The sequence below is a fragment of the Antedon mediterranea genome, chromosome 6, assembly GCF_964355755.1.
Source record: "Antedon mediterranea chromosome 6, ecAntMedi1.1, whole genome shotgun sequence".
NCBI lineage: Eukaryota > Metazoa > Echinodermata > Crinoidea > Comatulida > Antedonidae > Antedon > Antedon mediterranea.
In genome coordinates this window covers 30063687-30083669 of record NC_092675.1, presented here as the reverse complement: position 1 = coordinate 30083669, position 19983 = coordinate 30063687, and the positions used below count along the sequence as shown (strand labels likewise).

General features: G+C 34.8%; 1 protein-coding gene across 2 annotated transcripts; it reads right to left on the bottom strand.

Annotated features, from left to right (window-relative positions):
* Positions 1-956: 956 nt before the first annotated feature.
* Positions 957-13620, bottom strand: LOC140051705 (uncharacterized). 2 transcript variants are annotated; one of them, XM_072096996.1, is made up of 6 exons: positions 13460-13620; positions 8111-8175; positions 7466-7872; positions 7040-7171; positions 3688-6838; positions 957-2464 (listed from the first exon to the last, which is right to left on the bottom strand). In XM_072096996.1, exons 2-6 carry the CDS (start codon positions 8157-8159, stop codon positions 2403-2405), a joined length of 3801 nt encoding a protein of 1266 aa, XP_071953097.1. In that variant the 5' UTR covers positions 8160-8175; positions 13460-13620; the 3' UTR covers positions 957-2402. The 2 variants fall into 2 exon arrangements, with proteins under 2 accessions (XP_071953097.1, XP_071953096.1); XM_072096995.1 differs by lacking the exon at positions 13460-13620 and adding an exon at positions 12519-12599 and having other exon boundaries at positions 957-6838.
* Positions 13621-19983: the final 6363 nt, after the last annotated feature.

Sequence of the window (19983 nt, the reverse complement as noted above, 5' to 3'; positions counted from 1 at the left end):
AAAATAGATTGTGGTGTGTATGCTTTTCTTTTATCATTTAACAATTATTGCAAGACATAAAAATGCAAATGAGAAATAAGAGGTAATGTGTGGAACACAACATTTAAGGAAAATTAGGAAGCACAGCTGCATAATTGTGACCAACCCATGTGTGACTATACTCAAATGAGATACTGCACAGTTTGGCAAGATGATGCAGAAACACAAAAGTGGACTAAATCACTATAACTTGAGTGCAATGATGGTGTACTGTTAGCAATACTAAAATATGTTTGCAAGAGCTGATGATGATGATTTGATCTAATATCCAAGATATTTAAAACAGGTAGAATTTACAGGCGTTTACTCGTGGTTGGGGCTATAACATTGTACCAATTTGGTTGCTCTGAAATAAAAAATTGAATGAATGAATATATTTGTCAGATAAATAGTATTTTGACTTGTGCCTAAAAATTATACCAAATTGGTTGCCATCCAGGTCTTTAAAAATTGTTTGACTCATTGTTGGGGCTAAAAATTGTACCAATTTGGTTGCCCTGTGACTCCTCTGGATTCCATGATACAATCCAGATCTTTAAAAAGCGTTGACTCATTGTTGGGGTCAAACATTTTACCAATTTGGTTACCCTGTGACTGCTCAGGATCCATGATAATATGGTTATGGTACCATAGATCATGAAGATCCTCACTATTATCAAAGCAAAATTGGACAGATAAAGTATATTGTGTAAAATAACATGCAGACAACGGATAAACAATACAACAACCAATGTCTTGATACCTTACATTTCTGGAATAACAGATGTGGTAGTCCGAAAAGAATGTTGAGTTTCTCGACGTTTAAATCAATATACTTTGATCATCCTCAGGAGTGAGACTCACAGATGTAAACATTTGTAATCAGACAGTGCAAGTCAAGCAATGTGCATCAAAAGGCCGAAAGAAAAATGCCACAGAAATGATTTTAATATAATAAAAACAATTTGTATTTATTCTGCAATGTATAAACTGTATATTACATTTATCTTATAAAAACATATAAACTAATAAGAGCTTGGTAACAATCAATGCACAATATTCAATAACAAAACAAGATATAGAAATCTGAAACCTCTGCCGTTCTCAAAAAAACTATGGCCAACTCCTCACCCCACATTACACCCTTGTAGCTGTTTTCAATCCCTCATTCTATGAGAACCAGTGTAGATACCAGATTTATAAGCACCAACCAATCATTATGCACCAATTGTGTTTAATTGATTTTTTAAAATAAACATCTTCTGATGTGAATAATTATTAGCTTAAATCTTTAAAATAAATTCGTAATCTCAAAATGTTTTATATAGTTTTATAACAAGTTATCTACGTCTTTATCATAATTATTTCCAAGTTGAGAAATCTATCTATTTTCTAATTTATATCATTCTGGATATCAAACAATAATCATCAATCAAATATGTATAATATAAACAGTGAATTACATTTCTATATGACTGAATATAATGCCATGCTCATGCAACTCTCTCTCTATGAACACAACACCCTCTAATTATCATTAAGTTTTGTACCAGTCCCTGGGAATTCACTCATCATATATAGTAATACCGTAATAATAAATAAGAAAAGTCTGTTTGGAAATATTCTTTCACTCCGCTGTTGTCTACCTATTGGCAAGAAACAAAACTATTGTATAACATTATAAATGTTAAAGTTACCATAAAGAATTATTGCACAAACACAAGTCATTTGACCAATCACAAGCGACGGAACACAATTAATGTTGGTTAGTAATGAGGTACCAAGCTAACTACTGCAATAGTACACAAATGTAGTTCTTGTAACATTCTATGAAAATGGTTGTAAAATCAAGGTACTTTAGAATGGAAGTCATGTACTAAATATTACCATAATATTTAAGTAACAAAAAAATTAGTAAAATGAAAACAATTTTAAATGTTAAAACAATAAAAGTGCTTGTTTAAGTACTTTGACAGGCAAACCAACAATAAAACCATCAAACAACTTTTTTTTATGGTAAATTAAAAATCAATACGGTATTAATTAAAATTATCTATCGTAACAAGTAAACCAAATTTTACAACATTTGATTGATTTTAATCTCAATCAATGTTGATCCTAACTGGCACTATTGCAGCCACATTTCTTGGTTTACTTTTTAAAACAGATAATTATTAATTGAGGAACACATGCAAATTTTTCTACTGCAGTCAGTTACTGCGGTACATTTTTGTACGATTCTTGGTGTGATTTTAATTAGTTTCACCGTAGAAGCTTATGAGATAGTCACAATAAACAGCAATAAACAGAAAGAGTTTACTAAAGTATTGAGAGTATTTACTGCAGTAGCTGCAGTAGAATAATTTTGACATGTCCCTTAGATGCTAGTAATTATCCCGGCAAATGCCTCCTCTTTGTCTATATCCTCTTTGTGCACAGCGGCCATCTAAAAATAGTGTACAGAAAAAAAAATTAAGTTGTCAGATGGTTAGAATAGTAAGAAAACATTAAAAACATACATTAATTAATAGCAATACACAAACAAAACAACACACAAACAAATTTGATCCTTTTCATATTCTCCTGAAGCCTGTTCTCTACTATGCAAATTTGTTTACGCAATTCAAAAGCTTGTATGCATCAGTATTCAAGTTTCCATCTTCTAAATCTCTTTTCTGTGAACAATTCCATTTTCAGTTCCTTGTGTTTTATGCTATTCAGCAAAATTAGTACAGTAGTTTGAATAATGTTATCTTTTGAAAAACAAAAAATTGCACCAGCAATCAGAGCTCAAGAAATGAGTTACAACGTTTTTGTGAGCACTCATGCAATGCAAATCGCAGCTATCTGCTTTCTTATATGGAAAGGGTAGCGCAATTTTGTTCTTTGCAAAAACATTAGATTTGTACAACTGGATTCGCATGACTGGATTCGTCTGGTGGAAAACAGACTTAACAAGTTTCATATACAATTTGAGTGTGAAAGGTTAACATGCTTATGGATACACAGTGTTGACAGTTAAAGTTAGTTGTTTGTGTGTCAGAATGAGGGGTGCGAGGGAAGGGAGCATGAGGTTAGTGGGACATCAAATGAAAATTTTAAAACTCAATTGAAACAAACACAATAATGAAAGCAAAACAGTGTGATGTATTAGCGTAATTTACACCATTATAAAAATGTAGGCATATAAGAATCACTAAAGGAGGTGTTGAGAACTAACATCTCATAATGATGTGAAATACAATTATCTCTAACTTTGTTGGTGGTAGGAACCAACTTATCCTGGTTAACAACTAAGCTTGAACCACCAGCCAACAGTAACATTTGATACATAAGCAATTCAATTTTATAAACACTTTCAAGGATTGATTACATTTTTAAAACGGTGTAATCAATTTATCAACATTCATTTATTTTCCAATATGCATATCACAAATTAAAAAGTGTTGTTTTCATAGATTTTCAATAAAAATTAAAAACTGATTTGTATTGCATAATTTAAAATGTTAACGCAAAGAACAGAAATGGAAAATATGTCTATAATAATAATAATCTAATTTTAAGTCCTCTTTTTCATCACATTACAAAACAAAAACTATGCATGTCTTCAGGGCCATTGTGAATAGTAATGATACCACTTCCAATAATCTTCATATTGCACATACGTACCATTCAAATACCTTGGCGGCCATCGTTCAACCCACCTATCATCATACTTATTTTGATGATGCCATGTTTGGTTCTCAAATGGGTCTCTGTGTCTGTAATCTTCGTAACTTTTTGTACCAATGCGACTATGATTTTGCAAATGCTCGTTATTATTACACATGTAACTAGATGACTCTCTTCTAAAGCGCTTTACTACATTGTGTAAAGTATCAGTATCAGTTTTATCTGAACTGATATTTGAGCTTTTAGCAGGAGACTTTGAAGAGTCACCCGATAATCTGTGCTTTCGACCTTCATTAATCTGATGTCTTAAATCATCTTTGTTGATAACACCACCGTCTTTGGAAGAATGTCGTCGCTTTCCACGTCCTCTTCTTCTTTTACCGAAATGTTCTTCCTCATGAGGATGTTCAATGAGATTTGGATTTACTCCTTGTAAGTCTTCGGGGAATCTTTTAAATGGGTTTTTGTCCATTCTATCTTTCTGATTAGCATTATTTATGGAAAGGTCAGTATCCATGGCCAATGAATTGACCTCACTCCCAGCATCCAAGTAAGAAACTTCACCTTTGCACAAGTTCTGCACTGGATCTTCATTTCTGGTCGTTATTATTGCAGGACAATGGTCAATGGTTTTTGCTACATCTATCTGTATAGAAGGATTTGAACATTTTGTTACGGTTGTTGGAATGTGAAAGCAAGCAGCATCGTCATTTTGGTGGTCTTCTTCCGTTATGATCTCCTTTTTATTAGCTACATCTTCACATTTATAATTAACTTCAGATTGTGTAGTTTGACATGGATCATTGTCATGCGATACAGTTGACAATAAGTTGTAATCAACTGAATCTTCATTCTCTTTTAATTCGTTAGTCTTCCTCCTCTCCTTCATATTTTGATCGTTCTCTAACAAATTTGACATCATGTTAGTAGAAGAACAAACTATTCCATTGCGCTCAAACAATTCAAACAGGAAATTTGCAGAGATTGTACTTTCCTCTAAATTTACTATAATACGCAAGAGGTCGTCTTTATAAATAAACTTAGTTTGTAGGTAATCATTTTGTGAATTATCTGTCTGTGTTGAGGCTTCAATTTGCTTGTTCTTCAGTTTGGGGTCATGACCTTGTAGCCCTTCTTGCTTTCTAACAACATCAGTAAATGTTGTTGATAGTTGTAAATGACCATTCATCTGTGTTGATGCCAATACATTCTTTTTTTCAATACATGTCTGATGATTTTTATCCGATTTCTTTAATATTTCTTGATTCATTGTCAACATTGTCTGTAATGCGGTGTGTTTAATTACAGAAACTTGACCATATTCAAGCTTTACACAACTTGTGTTTGACTGCAAATTAGGTGATACATCTGATGTTTTGACTTCTTTTCTTTTGTCTGGACAATCAAAATTGGTTTTCTTTTCGGATACATTGGGAACTTCGTTATTACAAACTTTCGACGACCACTGTAGAACAATCAAATCTGACACCTTCTGAGGGCGATAGAGCATCTGACGAGGGTCAGGAGGTTTGGTATACCCATTTGGTGTCTCTACAGGTATTTCAAAATGATCTTCTTTAGTTAAAAATGTCTTTCCATGAAAATTATTTATTTTTTTTGTCTTTTTCACAGGTGACACATGTAATTGCTTATTCTCATCTTCATAAACATTATATTCAGCAATTGTGTCTTTAAAACATTTGTTAATACATCCAGCTGTATTAGAAACACTGTTTTGCAAAAATGTGTCAGCACGTCGAATTGGCACATTTGGTTCTGGACTACTAACATCCATGTCCATAACTTCCCGATTATCCTCTTGAATACTATAATCTAAAATAGATTGGGATGGAGAATAGGCACCATTTTGGAAAGAAACTGCTGGCCTCATCACATTCTGGTTGGAATCAAATGATTGGTTATCCCCTTGAACACTATAATCTAAAATAGATTGGGATGGAGAATAGGCACCATTTTTGTAAGAAACTGCTGGCCTCATTGCATTCTGGTTGGAATCAAATGATTGGTTCAGCGGAACAGTTTTATCTTCTAAATCACTGATTTGATTAGGTGGACTTGCTGGTATAACCAAGGTAGGAATTGATTGAGAAAAAGTGTTACAATTCTGATGATTTACTCCTGCAGATCCAGGTAAAACATCTTGTGGAGATTCAGTCTTTAATTGGTTGTTGGAAGTATAATCAACATTTGAAGATACAGGATGTGCAATTCCTGAATGGTTGTATTCGAAAACATGCTGTATTTTGCTATTATTACTTGATCCATTTTGAATTATCAATTCATTAGTCCGGTTAAAACCATTAATTCCAGTGTGAACAACAGGTTCATTTTTTACTTCTGTTGGACTAGGCAACATCTTCTCTTTTACAGCTTGCTTTTTTGTATTTTGTAACAACTTTTCATTACATAATTTGGAATATTCAGCAGCAAGTCCAAAATCGGAATCTTTCTTTGGCTGTGCGTTAATAAACGATCTACCAATCTTTTTGTAATTTTTTCTCCAACGATCACGTTTTTTTCTACGGACTAGTTTTCCAGCATATGCCTTTTTCTTTCCTCTTTCATTTATATTTCTTTTCAGTTGACAATTTTCAGTTTTCTTGGAATCTGATTTGATCTGATTTGTGGAATTAGTTTCTTCTTCATCGGACGTTTGATTTGAGTTACAGTTTTCACAATGATACTCATCTAGAACAATAAATGACACCAATTTATTTGGTTGTTCAGTCACAGACTCCTCAGTCACAGACTCCCCGGTAACGGTCTCTCCAGTCACAGACTCCTTGATCACAGACTCCTTCTTAAGTATTGATGTACATTTCTCTTCTTTCAAAACAACTTTTTTTTTGCCTTTGGGTCCAGAGACCTTTTTCAATGGAAGTGTATTCACAGATTCCTTGAAAGTAACTTTCTTTTTACTTTTAGACCTGACAACTTTTGTTGGTGGAAGTGTATCCACTTCCATCAAACGTACTAATTTACTTTTTCCTTCTTCTGAAGCAACTTTCTTTTTGCTCCAAGGAAGTGCATCGTTGTGAATTCTTGTGCATTTGACTACTGCATACGGATAGCAATGCCTAGGATGCTTGCTGGGTAAAGCCTCATCGTCATACTCATAAATGAACATCTACAATATGGACAAATGAGAATAAAACTTTTTTTTAAATTAGGAAGTTCAATGTTTTACTTTACAAAACAACATTAGGCTGATGATTGTGAAATTCAGTCAGACACACTCATGCAGCCATTATGCGTGCCAATGTGGAGATATTAGATGGTTTTTGCATAAAGCCTAAAAGATCTTTTCAAGAGCCAATGTTATCATTACCTGGCTGGAATTTACCAACTTGCCAAAGTTTGCAGTTTTTGTTACATGGCTTACATGACATTCAAAGTTTGGTGTTGGATCGATATTACTGTTTACGGTTGGTTTCACCAATTTTGCTCGTCCTCGCATTACCTGTCAATAAATAATCAGATGAGAAGATTTATAATTCAAAATATCTTCCATTTCATCATTCATGCATTAACATCTGAAAGCTTGTTTGCATTAAAACAATTGTAAAAGTATCATTGAAAAATCTGCTTTAAAAAGGCACCAAATGTTATCTATTGTCTACATGCAAGCACTGAAACTTTAAATTTGCAATGGGTTACCAAAGTATGTCATAGCAATTATGGTATTAAGGTAATCACTCAGTTTTTCACTGCCACCTTTACTAAGTGGAAATTAGGTTTTACAGTAAAGCATTACCTTATACACAATTAGGTAGGCTTTCAAAATATTTTTGGTAGCCCATTTCAGAGGTATGTCTGAATACAGCCACACATGAACACCATCAGTTCGTTTGCCTAAGGTCATAGAGGTCAACATCTCATGACCACTGAAGACTCCATTTTTGCATGCATCATTTGCCTTCTCTTCACTGCCAACAATTGCAAATGCAAATCGTTCACCAACATCACTGCTCTTTAGTTCTGATCTTAATTCCTGCCGTTTGTCTTGATATAATTTCTCAAAATCCTGGTTAATAACTTGATCAACAGATGAGATAGTCCAGTTATCTTCAAACACATAACTTGATTCGAAATATGCATCTTTTATAGACTGCAATATTTCTTGATAAGTGCGAGTTCCTGGTTGAATTGTATTCTTGCAGCCTAAAAAATAAAGGAGTGATTAATCATGGGGGTAGCAGGGGTAGCCATTATACTGAACCACATTACTGTAACTTTTTTATTCAGGTTCCTATGTCTCTGCTGACAATAAGCCATTGTTGAGCATGCTAACAAACCTTGGCTGGCGAAATGCTTTTATCCTTACTTTTCATAACAAATCTTTACATGTCATGATCAGTCATGTTACTGTTATCTTGATGCAACATAAAATACATCTTACCTTCATTAGGTAATTTTGGAATCAAGTAGACCTTTTTTGGTTGTGACATGGTGACCCCAAAATTCCTGTAAAAACAATTAAATAGCATGTAATCTAATGAAACTACACACAAATCTAGAAACAATGGATGATGAAAATAACCAAAACAATGATCATCATAAATTCAAGCCAAACCAACTAATTCTACAAATACACATTACATTATATCACAGTAGGCATATTGGTTTTGTTAAAGCCTTGAATATTCAACCACAGTATCAAGCATGGTCACGCTAGTAGTGCATCACGCAAGTAAGCTGATACTGCCTTGAATATTCAACCACAGTATCAAGCATGGTCACGCTAGTAGTGCATCACGCAAGTAAGCTGATACTGCCTTGAATATTCAACCACAGTATCAAGCATGGTCACGCTAGTAGTGCATCACGCAAGTAAGCCGATACTGCCTTGAATATTCAACCACAGTATCAAGCATGGTCACGCTAGTAGTGCATCACGCAAGTAAGCTGATACTGCCTTGAATATTCAACCACAGTATCAAGCATGGTCACGCTAGTAGTGCATCACGCAAGTAAGCTGATACTGCCTTGAATATTCAACCACAGTATCAAGCATGGTCACGCTAGTAGTGCATCACGCAAGTAAGCTGATACTGCCTTGAATATTCAACCACAGTATCAAGCATGGTCACGCTAGTAGTGCATCACGCAAGTAAGCTGATACTGCCTTGAATATTCAACCACAGTATCAAGCATGGTCACGCTAGTAGTGCATCACGCAAGTAAGCTGATACTGCCTTGAATATTCAACCACAGTATCAAGCATGGTCACGCTAGTAGTGCATCACGCAAGTAAGCTGATACTGCCTTGAATATTCAACCACAGTATCAAGCATGGTCACGCTAGTAGTGCATCACGCAAGTAAGCTGATACTGCCTTGAATATTCAACCACAGTATCAAGCATGGTCACGCTAGTAGTGCATCACGCAAGTAAGCTGATACTGCCTTGAATATTCAACCACAGTATCAAGCATGGTCACGCTAGTAGTGCATCACGCAAGTAAGCTGATACTGCCTTGAATATTCAACCACAGTATCAAGCATGGTCACGCTAGTAGTGCATCACGCAAGTAAGCCGATACTGCATTGGGGAACATAAACTGGTACTGTATTCTGAAAATCTAAATTTTTCTTTTCATTTAGCTTGCCGACAGAAACAAAAAAGGAATCAAAATCTAAAATAGTTGATCTACCCCGGGACCAAATGGGATTAGATTATAGACAAGACGGTAACCACATCTAATCTAGATTATCGCTTATATGGCCATACTGCGTTGAAACACTGGTTCTCGTCAGATCACTAAAGTTAAGCTACATTGGTCCAGTTGTGTTCTTGGATGGGAGACCATCTGCCAATATAGTATCAGATGATGTACAGTATAGACCAGAGAATGATGGCGCAATAGCCTACCATGTGATAGGTTCAAGTCACTTTGTACACCATACTGATTGTATCCTTTAGGCAAGATGCTTTACACTCATTGCCTCTTTTTCCCCGTTCAGATGGGACATAAAGCCGTTGGTCCCTAAATAAGAGCATGGTACATAGTGTTCGCAAAGAGTACTTTTCGTGTGCTGATCTGGGTTAGCGTTGCACCTCTGGCTGATGTGTGTCTGTAGAGGGCCTACTGTAATCCAAATTTCCACCAAAAAACCCGGCCGTGTCTGGAGTTACTCCAGTGTTCCCCAATGGAGGATGAGTATTATCAAACCAAAAAACATATAACACAGTAAATCGAATGGTATCTGTTTTTATAATCCTTGTTACAGTATTTGGTATCTGGTGTAGTAAGCTTTAGAATACTGATGGCAACATGGGCAGAAAAATAAGTGCTTCTTGTACTGTAGGAGGTTCAGTCAAGTAAAACAGAGCACAATTATTTCAACCTCATGCATCCAGGTCTAGTCAGGTGTGGTATTGGCCAAAAATGATGATATTCATTTCTGTTTACATTGAATAGATTGCTAATGCTTGAAACATGGATATGCAAAACGAGGAATGTTCTTACTGCCTTACTGCTGATATAATGCTCTGAGAAAACCAGTGAGGCTGGCTGTAATGTGGAGCTTTCGATTTGTGACAGTAGGTAATGATGGTAATTTATCGGCTACACCCCCCAAAAAAGTCCACTTTTTTAGGCCTCTTGGCCTGAATTTTACAATTTTTGCAACCTTGACAGCAACCCAGCCTACGCCTCTGTTCATCATTGATTCCTTAACATAGTTTTGGTGGATTTCAGATTCAGATGACGTAGGTCCTAGCAAACACCTGACCAGCTGTGATGGCAGGTAAATTTTTCTCCAGGGCATGTACCATGCATTTATAACCCCTCTATCTTGATGCTTTTTGACCTCCACTATATAGACATTTCCCTCATGATATGTTAGGACTAACCGATGCTAGATATTTCCTTCATGATACATTAAGACTGAATAAATGCTTGATACCACCATCATGATGCATGGACTGATGTTCAACATCGCCATTGTAATGTTTGAAGACTGAACTGATGCTTGACGCTTCCCTCATGATACATTAAGACTGAACTAATGCAACTAATGCTCGATACCACCACCATGATGCATGGACTGATGCTCAACATCGCCGTGTGATGTTTAAAGGCTAAACTGATGCTTGAAATTTTCCTAAAACTGAACTAATGCTTGACACTCCCCTCGTGGTATGTTAGGGCTTAACTGATGTTCGACATTTCCTTCATGATACATTAAGACTGAATGAATGCTTGACACCACCACCATGATGCATGGACTGATGCTCAACATCGCCATTGTGATGTTTAAAGGCTGAACTGATGCTTGACATTTCCCTCATGATACGTAAGATTGAACAAATTCTTTTTCCCTCGTGGTATGTTATGCCTGATTTCCTGTTGACGTTATTATCAATGATCGTTAAAAGTTCAACGACGATCGTTTGAAAACGATCAAGTTGAAAGAATAACGATAGCATGAACATTTGATTTCTAGCGTTGAACGTTAGATTCGAAACTCCTGTCTTCTTACTATCTCTATACTGATGGTTCTTTGTTCTCAGTAGCATTTTGGAGTAGGCTGAAGACTTAGACCTACCTAATACCATGCCTACTTTCCTCATTTAATCATTTTATAGTCACTTTCGCTAGGCCTAGCCTTGACTGCGCTGCGATGTAATAAAAATAAATGTAGTCAGCGGGATTTTTCCATCAATTATGTGATGTACTGTATCGCCAAGATGATTGGTCAGTTCTTGCGTTTTAACGTTGCGATATCGCTAGAATAAAACTGGATTCCACTCTCGCGATTGTCAACGATCATTAATTATTACGTAGTTTCCTTTAAATTGCCGAAGTTTTGTGTCGTCGTTAGTCCTTTTCCTGTAAATCGTTAAAACTTCAATGGATAGCGTCGACTAACATCGACAGGAAAACAGCGTTTAGGACTGAACTGATGTTCAACAATTCCCTCATGATACATTAAGACTGAACTAATTCTGGACACCACCACCTTGATGCATGGACTGATGCTCAACATCGCCAGTGTGATGTTTAAAGACTGAACTAATGCTTGATACGCCACCATGATTCTTGACACTTCCCTCATAGTTTAAGACTGAACTAATTCTTGATAACACCACTGTGATGCAATAATACTGAGCTAAAGCTTCATACACCACCATGATGTGTGGACTGATGCACAACACCGTCATTGTAATGTTTAAAGACTGAACTGATGCTCAACTGACACCTGCACTGTGATGTGATAAGGCTGAACTCATGTTGACACTTCCACTGTGATAAGTTAAGACTGAACTAATGTTTGACATCACCAACTTGATGTGTTCCGAAGTTATGCTCAGAACTGCCATTGTGATTTGTTAGACCACTTCTATGTCTATGTGTTAAGACTAAACTGATGCTTGACCCTCCCAATCTGACATGATAAGACTGCACTAATTCTTGACACCACCACTGGAATAAAGTAAGGCTGAACTGATGCTTGACACTGATCACTACCACTATGATGCTTTTGAGAGAATTTTTCTTGTTCTTCCTTATTCTCACAGTACAATTTTCATGCTATAACCAATCCTACACCTTTCAGTCTGATCACTTTTTTACAGAAGTCTTTGACAACTCAGTGGCTTGAACAGAGATTGTTCTCTTTTCTTGCGAAAACCGGACCACTTTATTTCTTGTGGCTACATCACTGCTTAGTGGACGCTTTAAGACTTAACTGATACTCAACTTGTGACTGTCATGGTTAAAACTGAAAACCAAGTTTTAATCTATTAACACGGTGATCCATTTTGAACTGCACAATCATTTCGGCTGATTTTACACGGTTTACCTTCAATCGACTTGAATAAATCATCGGAGCCAAAATGGGATATTAACTCTCTGTATATGAATCACAGTACTTCCATTTCCAGGCAATTTCCTTCTATTTTATAGCCTTGTAATACTGTAGCATGTTTTAATATGGGTCTTTTCTTTCACCTCTTGCTTCTAAATAACCATTTAAATCAGTGGGTGGTCGTCAATGGAAATCAGTGGTATTACCCAAAATGCAATGGGCTCTGCACGTTATTGCAGTGTAGTTGACTGCTGTTAATCAAAACCATTATTTTGTGTTACACAGCACTAATTACTTAAACACAGAATCGATTGGGTTTTTTTAACCATTATTTTCAGACTTCCATTTAACCGGTTACTGAAAATTGTGGCTGCCAAGAAATTTGGTTAATTTATTCACACGGTTGATAACCAATTATTTTTTTTGCAGCAAAAACACCGAGGCCCTATATGAGTATGAAAAGTCCCTGACTGAATTAATAATAATAAATAATAAATAACATATAAAGCGCAAGAGACAAAGGTTTCAAAGCGCTGAATTCTTGAATAAAACAGTTGACCTGCTACTAAATAATGCAGTATGAATTTAACCTTGTTGAAAAACTAATTAAAATTCTTTGGACATGTGACTCTGCAGCTCGAATAATTGTATGAAGGAATTGGCCTCTCTATAATGACTAATGTAGTATGTAGTGTGTGAACCTCGTGAATTGTAACGAACACAGTGACTGGCTGCATTCTTGTGGTTTTCTGAAGACGTATTGTAAACTACTTCATTTACTCGATCTAGAAACTTCTATTCTTCTTATGATCGTCGTCCATTGTTTCTGCTTGCAGACATGTCACATCATAACGGTGCCTCCTTTTGTGTGAATGTTATTTATGTTAAATCTTTCCGCGGCAAAAAGTGGGCTAAGAAGATTGAATGATCCTTACTTTTAAAAATCAAACATCATCATTGTGTTCAGATTATAAGATAAACTGTCACACTTTAATGAAAGATTAAACAAGCTAATTGTTCCTCGTGTACGTACTGTAGGCCTATGTCTTGCCAAAAACACCCCCGTTTTCTCAGGAACAAGACACAAGAAGTCACCTTCCTCTCTCTCCCCCGTCGTCCGCGCACACAACAGAAATCAGGCGCGGCGTGGTGATGATGTACAAAACAAGGGTTTTTCCCCAACAGAGGGCGCTAAGTCAATATTGTTAATATTGGAGATGCCTATTTATTTAATTACTGTACTACAGTATTTGAAATTCATTTCTTTCTTGATCATCGATAAATAATAAATCAATAATAACAATTTAAATCAAAATTATCTAATTACAGAAGCAGAAGTACCTGCGTAATGTAATCAATGTTTGTTGTTTTGTCCCTAAATATAAATAAAGCAAATCTTTAAATAGACGTTTTAGTTTTAATGAAGTTATTTGCCCAAATAAAAAAAATAATGACTTCGATATAATTATTACAATTATATTGATTGATTTTTAGTATTAATCATATTCAATTAAATTGTATGTACAGTATATTATTGATGTGTAAATATTTTTTCCGCGCTGCGCCTTTAGGAAGTTAACTTATGAAGCAGGGGACGCCGGAGACGCATTGAGAAACTGTATCAAGCGGGTAAAATGGTTGGAAAATGGATATTTAGAAACTCGGACTAGTCATGCGCAAACCCCAAAGCACTTCTGGGAGAAGAGAGGCTATAATAATAATAATATGTATTGAAGCTACACCTTTACAACGGTGAAACACGTTCATGCACAATGCGTTCTTAAAATAAATATATATAGCCTATATACAACAAACAATAGAAAATAATAATTAACCCACCGACACGATCGCTGTCGTAGTCGGTATGGGACTCCATGGTATAACTGAGATATACAACCAAATTAGTAGTAATAACTATAAATTGACAATAGTAATAGGCCTACTGAGAAACTGAAAATAATATTTTAAAAAACAACAGTAAATACTAATAAAATATCAAATGAAAAGATTTAGTTATATAAACATTGACCATTCCCATGACCTCGTGACCTCAAGGTTAGATAACCGTCAGGGTCTACTTCCCATTTCCGCAATATAATAACAATAGGCCTATATAGAGAACAAAAGCAAGACAATGAGGCAGGTGTTCATAAATCGTGGTTCATACGTAGGCTAAATACAATAGGCCTAAGTACATTGTTAAAAAAAAAAGTGTAGGCCCTAATTGAAATTAAATTATTAGGACTATATTTTATAAAATAGATTATTATAAAATGTAATTGGTAATACATTTATGATATAAAACAATAACTAGGGCTCTGTCACGATAAATATGGTCCGGGGCCAAAATCGGTCCGGCCGGACCAGTTTTGGCTCTAAAATTGTGGCCAAAAGCAGTCCGCCACTGCCAAAATCGGTCCGGGCTTTTCTTCTGTCGATTTTAATTGAATTACTAGGCCTATGATGCTGTTTTAAGTTGTTTATGGCTAGAAAAATATCCCATGATATATATTAGTAAGTTATCTTGTCGGATAAATACTATAAATAAATGTATTTTATCTAAAAACATGACTTAGGTGTTCACTCATATTTCGGCCTGCACGCTCACACGAACGGGTATGAGACGCTGATAAAAATTGCCAGCTAGATTTTATTTATGATTGAGGCCTTTTTCCTTCCTCAGCCTAATCAATATTGGATAATTGTTTTATAATAATTGTATTGAATTGATATATTGATTGATTAACCATAAAAAATTAATAAATTAAATTGTTTTTAACATCATGGGGAAACGAAGATGTTAAAAAAGAACAAAATGGATTAAAAACAGACAGAGATACATATTGTATACAAAAAGCCTAACAATTAGTAGGCCTACTAATTATTGATGAGTTACTACTAATAATGATAATAAAAAAACAGGCTTAATTTATAATATTAAAATAACAAATAAAACCCCGTAGTTTTCAATATAATGACTAATCATGGCCTTTTTTTAATGATATACATTATGACTCATTTTGCACACCATATATTTGTTAGACCGGACCATATTTGGCGGCAAAAAACAGTCCTACTACCCGGACCGATTTTATCCAGGCCGGACCAGTTTTGGCGGCCAAAATTGGTCCGGCCGGACCAGTTTTGGCGGCCAAAATTGGTCCGGCCGGACAGGTTTTGGTAGCCATAAATGGTCCACCGGACTGATTTTGGCAGCCAAAACTGGTCCGCCGGACCGATTTTGGCCCGGACTGATTTTGGTGTGACAGTTCCATAAATGAAATACTAATGATGAAGAGTTCCAGCTTGATCGAAGCAATTTTGAAAAGTTACTTGACCTCTGACATCGCATGACCTTTGGTGGCGATCAGATTCATACTCACCCTATCATTTTGAGATTTGACCTTGACGACCTATTAACTCGTTTTTCTTATACCGAGTGGCACCGGGAGTGGCACCCACCAAGTTTGAAAACTATACCTTAGTTTCAGCTTGATTGGAGCAGGGAGGTGTAAATACCTCTCTGATCAGCATGGAGTAAAAAGTCGGAGCATTTTTGAAATTTTACCCTGACCTTTGATATCGCATGACCTTGGTTGGCGCCTTCCTCGATATCGGATTCATATTCTATCTCTGAGACAACAACTAAAGAGATTCACATCACAAGTTATTTTTCCTTGTGTCGCAATTGCAGACAGTTTTCAGGTTTTGTACCTCTTTGTTAATGCAAATTTGCTGAGTCATCAGTAATTAAGCCAAGCTCATTGGTCATCAGTGACTCTTTCTTTTTGGTCAAAATCAGTGATCCGTGAAAGTTTGACCAAGGAACAACGAAATTAATTTCAATTATCAATCATTTTATTAAGTAATATTATTAGAAACACAGTTTATTTTTTTTATCGATGGTGAGAGTAACAATTCAAAGTATAGAACATGATATTACATTGTATTTAACAAGATAAGAGTAATATTCTTAATTCAATACCAATTTACTGCTATGATATAATTATCAACGAGTACACTTTTAGAATTTTTGGTTAATAATAAAGGGAACTACTTATTATAACTGAAAAAAATGTTAGTGCGACCTTGGGTGGCCTCATAAGTTCGTAGTAAAATTTTATTGAAAATGATAAAAAGAGCAACGTGACTAAATGGTCATTTAATCTTTTATTAATCCGAGCTTCTTACGCCGTTTTAATTAATTTCCAACAAAAGGTTATCTTCTCTCCATTCTGCTGTCTACATGACATATCGAATTAACATTCATTCTTAGGCTAATAACATTTATTTCTTTCTCTGTAAACAAAATAACAACTTAATATAAATAATCAAGTGGCAAAACCCAGGGAGTAATAACTTTTGAAGGTCACCCTTCAAAAAACGTGACGGGTAGCAAGTTAAAGGTCATATTGAAGTTTGAACAAACAGAAACAAAGTGACAGGACAGACAAACAAACAAGTAAAGCAAAACAACGACAATGTAATAATATCAAAATACTATGGAAGCGCACTGAAAACTAGAATAAATATATTTTATTTTGTTATTTATTATTATTAGTTATTTATGGAGTAGAATTCGTTTAAGTTTAAAAGAAATATTTGTTTTGAAGGTGCCATTTTTAATTTCGTCAGGGAAATCATTAAATAATTTGGTGCCACTATAACGGATATTAAGTTGCATTAATGTTAATTTGGTAAGTGGTAAGGAGGATCTAGTCTTATGAGTATGAATACTATTATTTCTAGTACATTGTGGTGTCCACAAGGAACGAAATCTGGCCCAAGCCTTTTTCGAGTAATGGTCAATGACTCGATCGGCATTATATTGCATTACAAGGTGGAAATTTGTCGACGATTTAATTACCTAATTCGCTGATATCTCAAAAAATAACTGTCTGGACTCTATCCAATCGTACTTTAGTAATTTAGAGGAATGGTGTAAAATAAATAAAATGGCCCTTAACCCTAGGCTATAATAAGTGTAAATCAGTGAAGATTAACTTTTTGCAAAACTTCTGGTTACTATAATTTACTGACTAATAATGGAGTTCAAGTTGAGACTGTTATGCAATTGACGCTTTTAGGTTTAACTATCAAAGATAACCTTAAGTGGGATACACACATTGGTGAGATCGTTAGCAAGGCCAAAGCCATGTATAATATTGTGTCGGTCCCTACAAGATTTGGTGCACCAGAAGATCAGTTAATCAAGATTTATAAATCTTTCATATGCCCCATAATTGAATATGCTTATCCTTCCTGGCACTCCTCCCTGACTTCCGAATTAGGCTGTGACCTCGAATCGGTCTAGAAGAGGGTTTTAAGAATTGTACTACGGGAAGGGGTACTATTCGTACACTGCAGCCCTAGAACAATTTTCTCTTGATAGGCTCTGTGACCGTCGTCTCCAGCTTGTCCTTAAAGTTCGGAAAGGAGTGTTTATGAAAAATGTAGTGATATTATCACCAATACCCGTGCTGAAGCGACAGGTATCCTAAAAAACGCGAACAAAATATCCCAAAGCAAAACAATAATGGCACGTCCGTATACAAAAAGGAAAATTAACCATGAAACTGAACAAAATTATTTGATCTTAAAAAGAGGGTGGTAACACACATCAACTTACTTTACTTCATGCCGTTCACAAATTGAAAGCTTTCAGACAACTGGGTTTTTATACGTGTAGGACCATGGAGTTATACTTTTATACCTCCATGTGTAGGACTATCTATGAAAGTAGCTACCATAGCCTATATAGGCCTGTCGTGGTGATTATGATCTCATCACATAAATATTTTAAAATGAAATTAAAATGACATCATCGTCTTTACCATGAATATGTTGTAACGATTTCCTTATTTGGAATATCAAAGTGTCTTTCGACACCCACGTATCCTTGTATGCAATTATTTATTCACCCGGAATCAAACTTGGTCTCTGAACTATACACACTGTACCTGCTGCTGCATATAAACACGTATACCGTAGAAATATACGATGTATAAGTATTGCTCTTGTAAAAATAATACATACACACTAAACGGTATAAAACAGTATGCGTTAGACAGAAATTGTAAACGTTTAATCGTGGTATACTGAGGGGTAGGCCTAAAGATCGAAAATGTTATAAATGGAGTCATAGACTAGAAGTCAAATTAAGTTTAGTCATTCGTATTTTATTCATACGACGTTTTTGTACTGTGTACCACAAGTTGCTCCACATATAAACAAAGTCTTTGGGAGTGAAGTTTTAATTATTAATATGTCAATAAATCCTGTGACACTGGCGCCATTTGAAACCAGACATCAAGCTACATTGATTCAAAGTCACCTCCCCTTTGAAGTGAATCAAGAACATCACGAAGTAAAAAAAAGTAAAAAATAAATAAAACAAAAATATAATAAGTTATTAAAAAAATATAAAAACTGAATAAATATGAATACACACACATATACATATGTGGGTAATACACAATCAACATCTACTGTATTTAAATATTTATTTCAACAAAACTTCAATAATTTAAAAACACTGCTGTATGTACAAAATAAGAGAGTCATTAACAATGTGTACCTACATGTGTTATAATGTAAGATTTGGTAAAATTGCTATACTGTACACATCATTTTTACACACGTTTGATTGCTAATATACGTGATTGAAAATGGAAAATTGTATACATTATTTAACCTGAATTTATAATATAAAAATAAAAATTGCTTTACAAAAAGCTGCATCTGATTACTAATAGGCCTACAGTACATCTTAGATACAGTGTCACAAATCAATATTTGTTTATACTGTACATAATTTTAATCATTAATATTAAAATAAAATACTTTTTCCTATCAACTGTTTAAAAATTAAACCATTAAATGATGTTAATCTTAATTATCAAACAATTATCAAATTAATACCTAACTGTATAACACTTTTTAAATTTACAAAAGTTTAGTTAGAATTCAAGATGAAAGGAGATTTAAAATACAACGATCGTTATAGTCTTTAGTATTAAATGTACTATGATTATGATTTTGTTAGAAATACAGTAAAATAAATTAAAATAAATAATTAGTCCTGAAGCTAAATGCTAATGACGTCATTCTTATACTTATTTAGTTGTTCTCATCAACTGTTTGCATGTTGACGATCTGAGGAGCATTGACATCATACAAATATGATTAAAACAAATTAGAATACCAAAGTAACAAATGATTCTACTAATTAGTGAATGAAAGTTTAAAAAAAAGAAGAAAAACAAAAAAAAGGCAGAGAATTACAATGCAAAACTTAAAATAACAACCAACAGTACACTAGCATGATCTTTAGGTATCGTTTTCAATAAAAGTGTAAAACAACCAGAAAGCACAAATGAATAATAATAAATCATTAACAATTATTATGGTTATAATAAATAGCTTGCGAGTATTCATCATTTCTTCGTCTTTGTCTCAC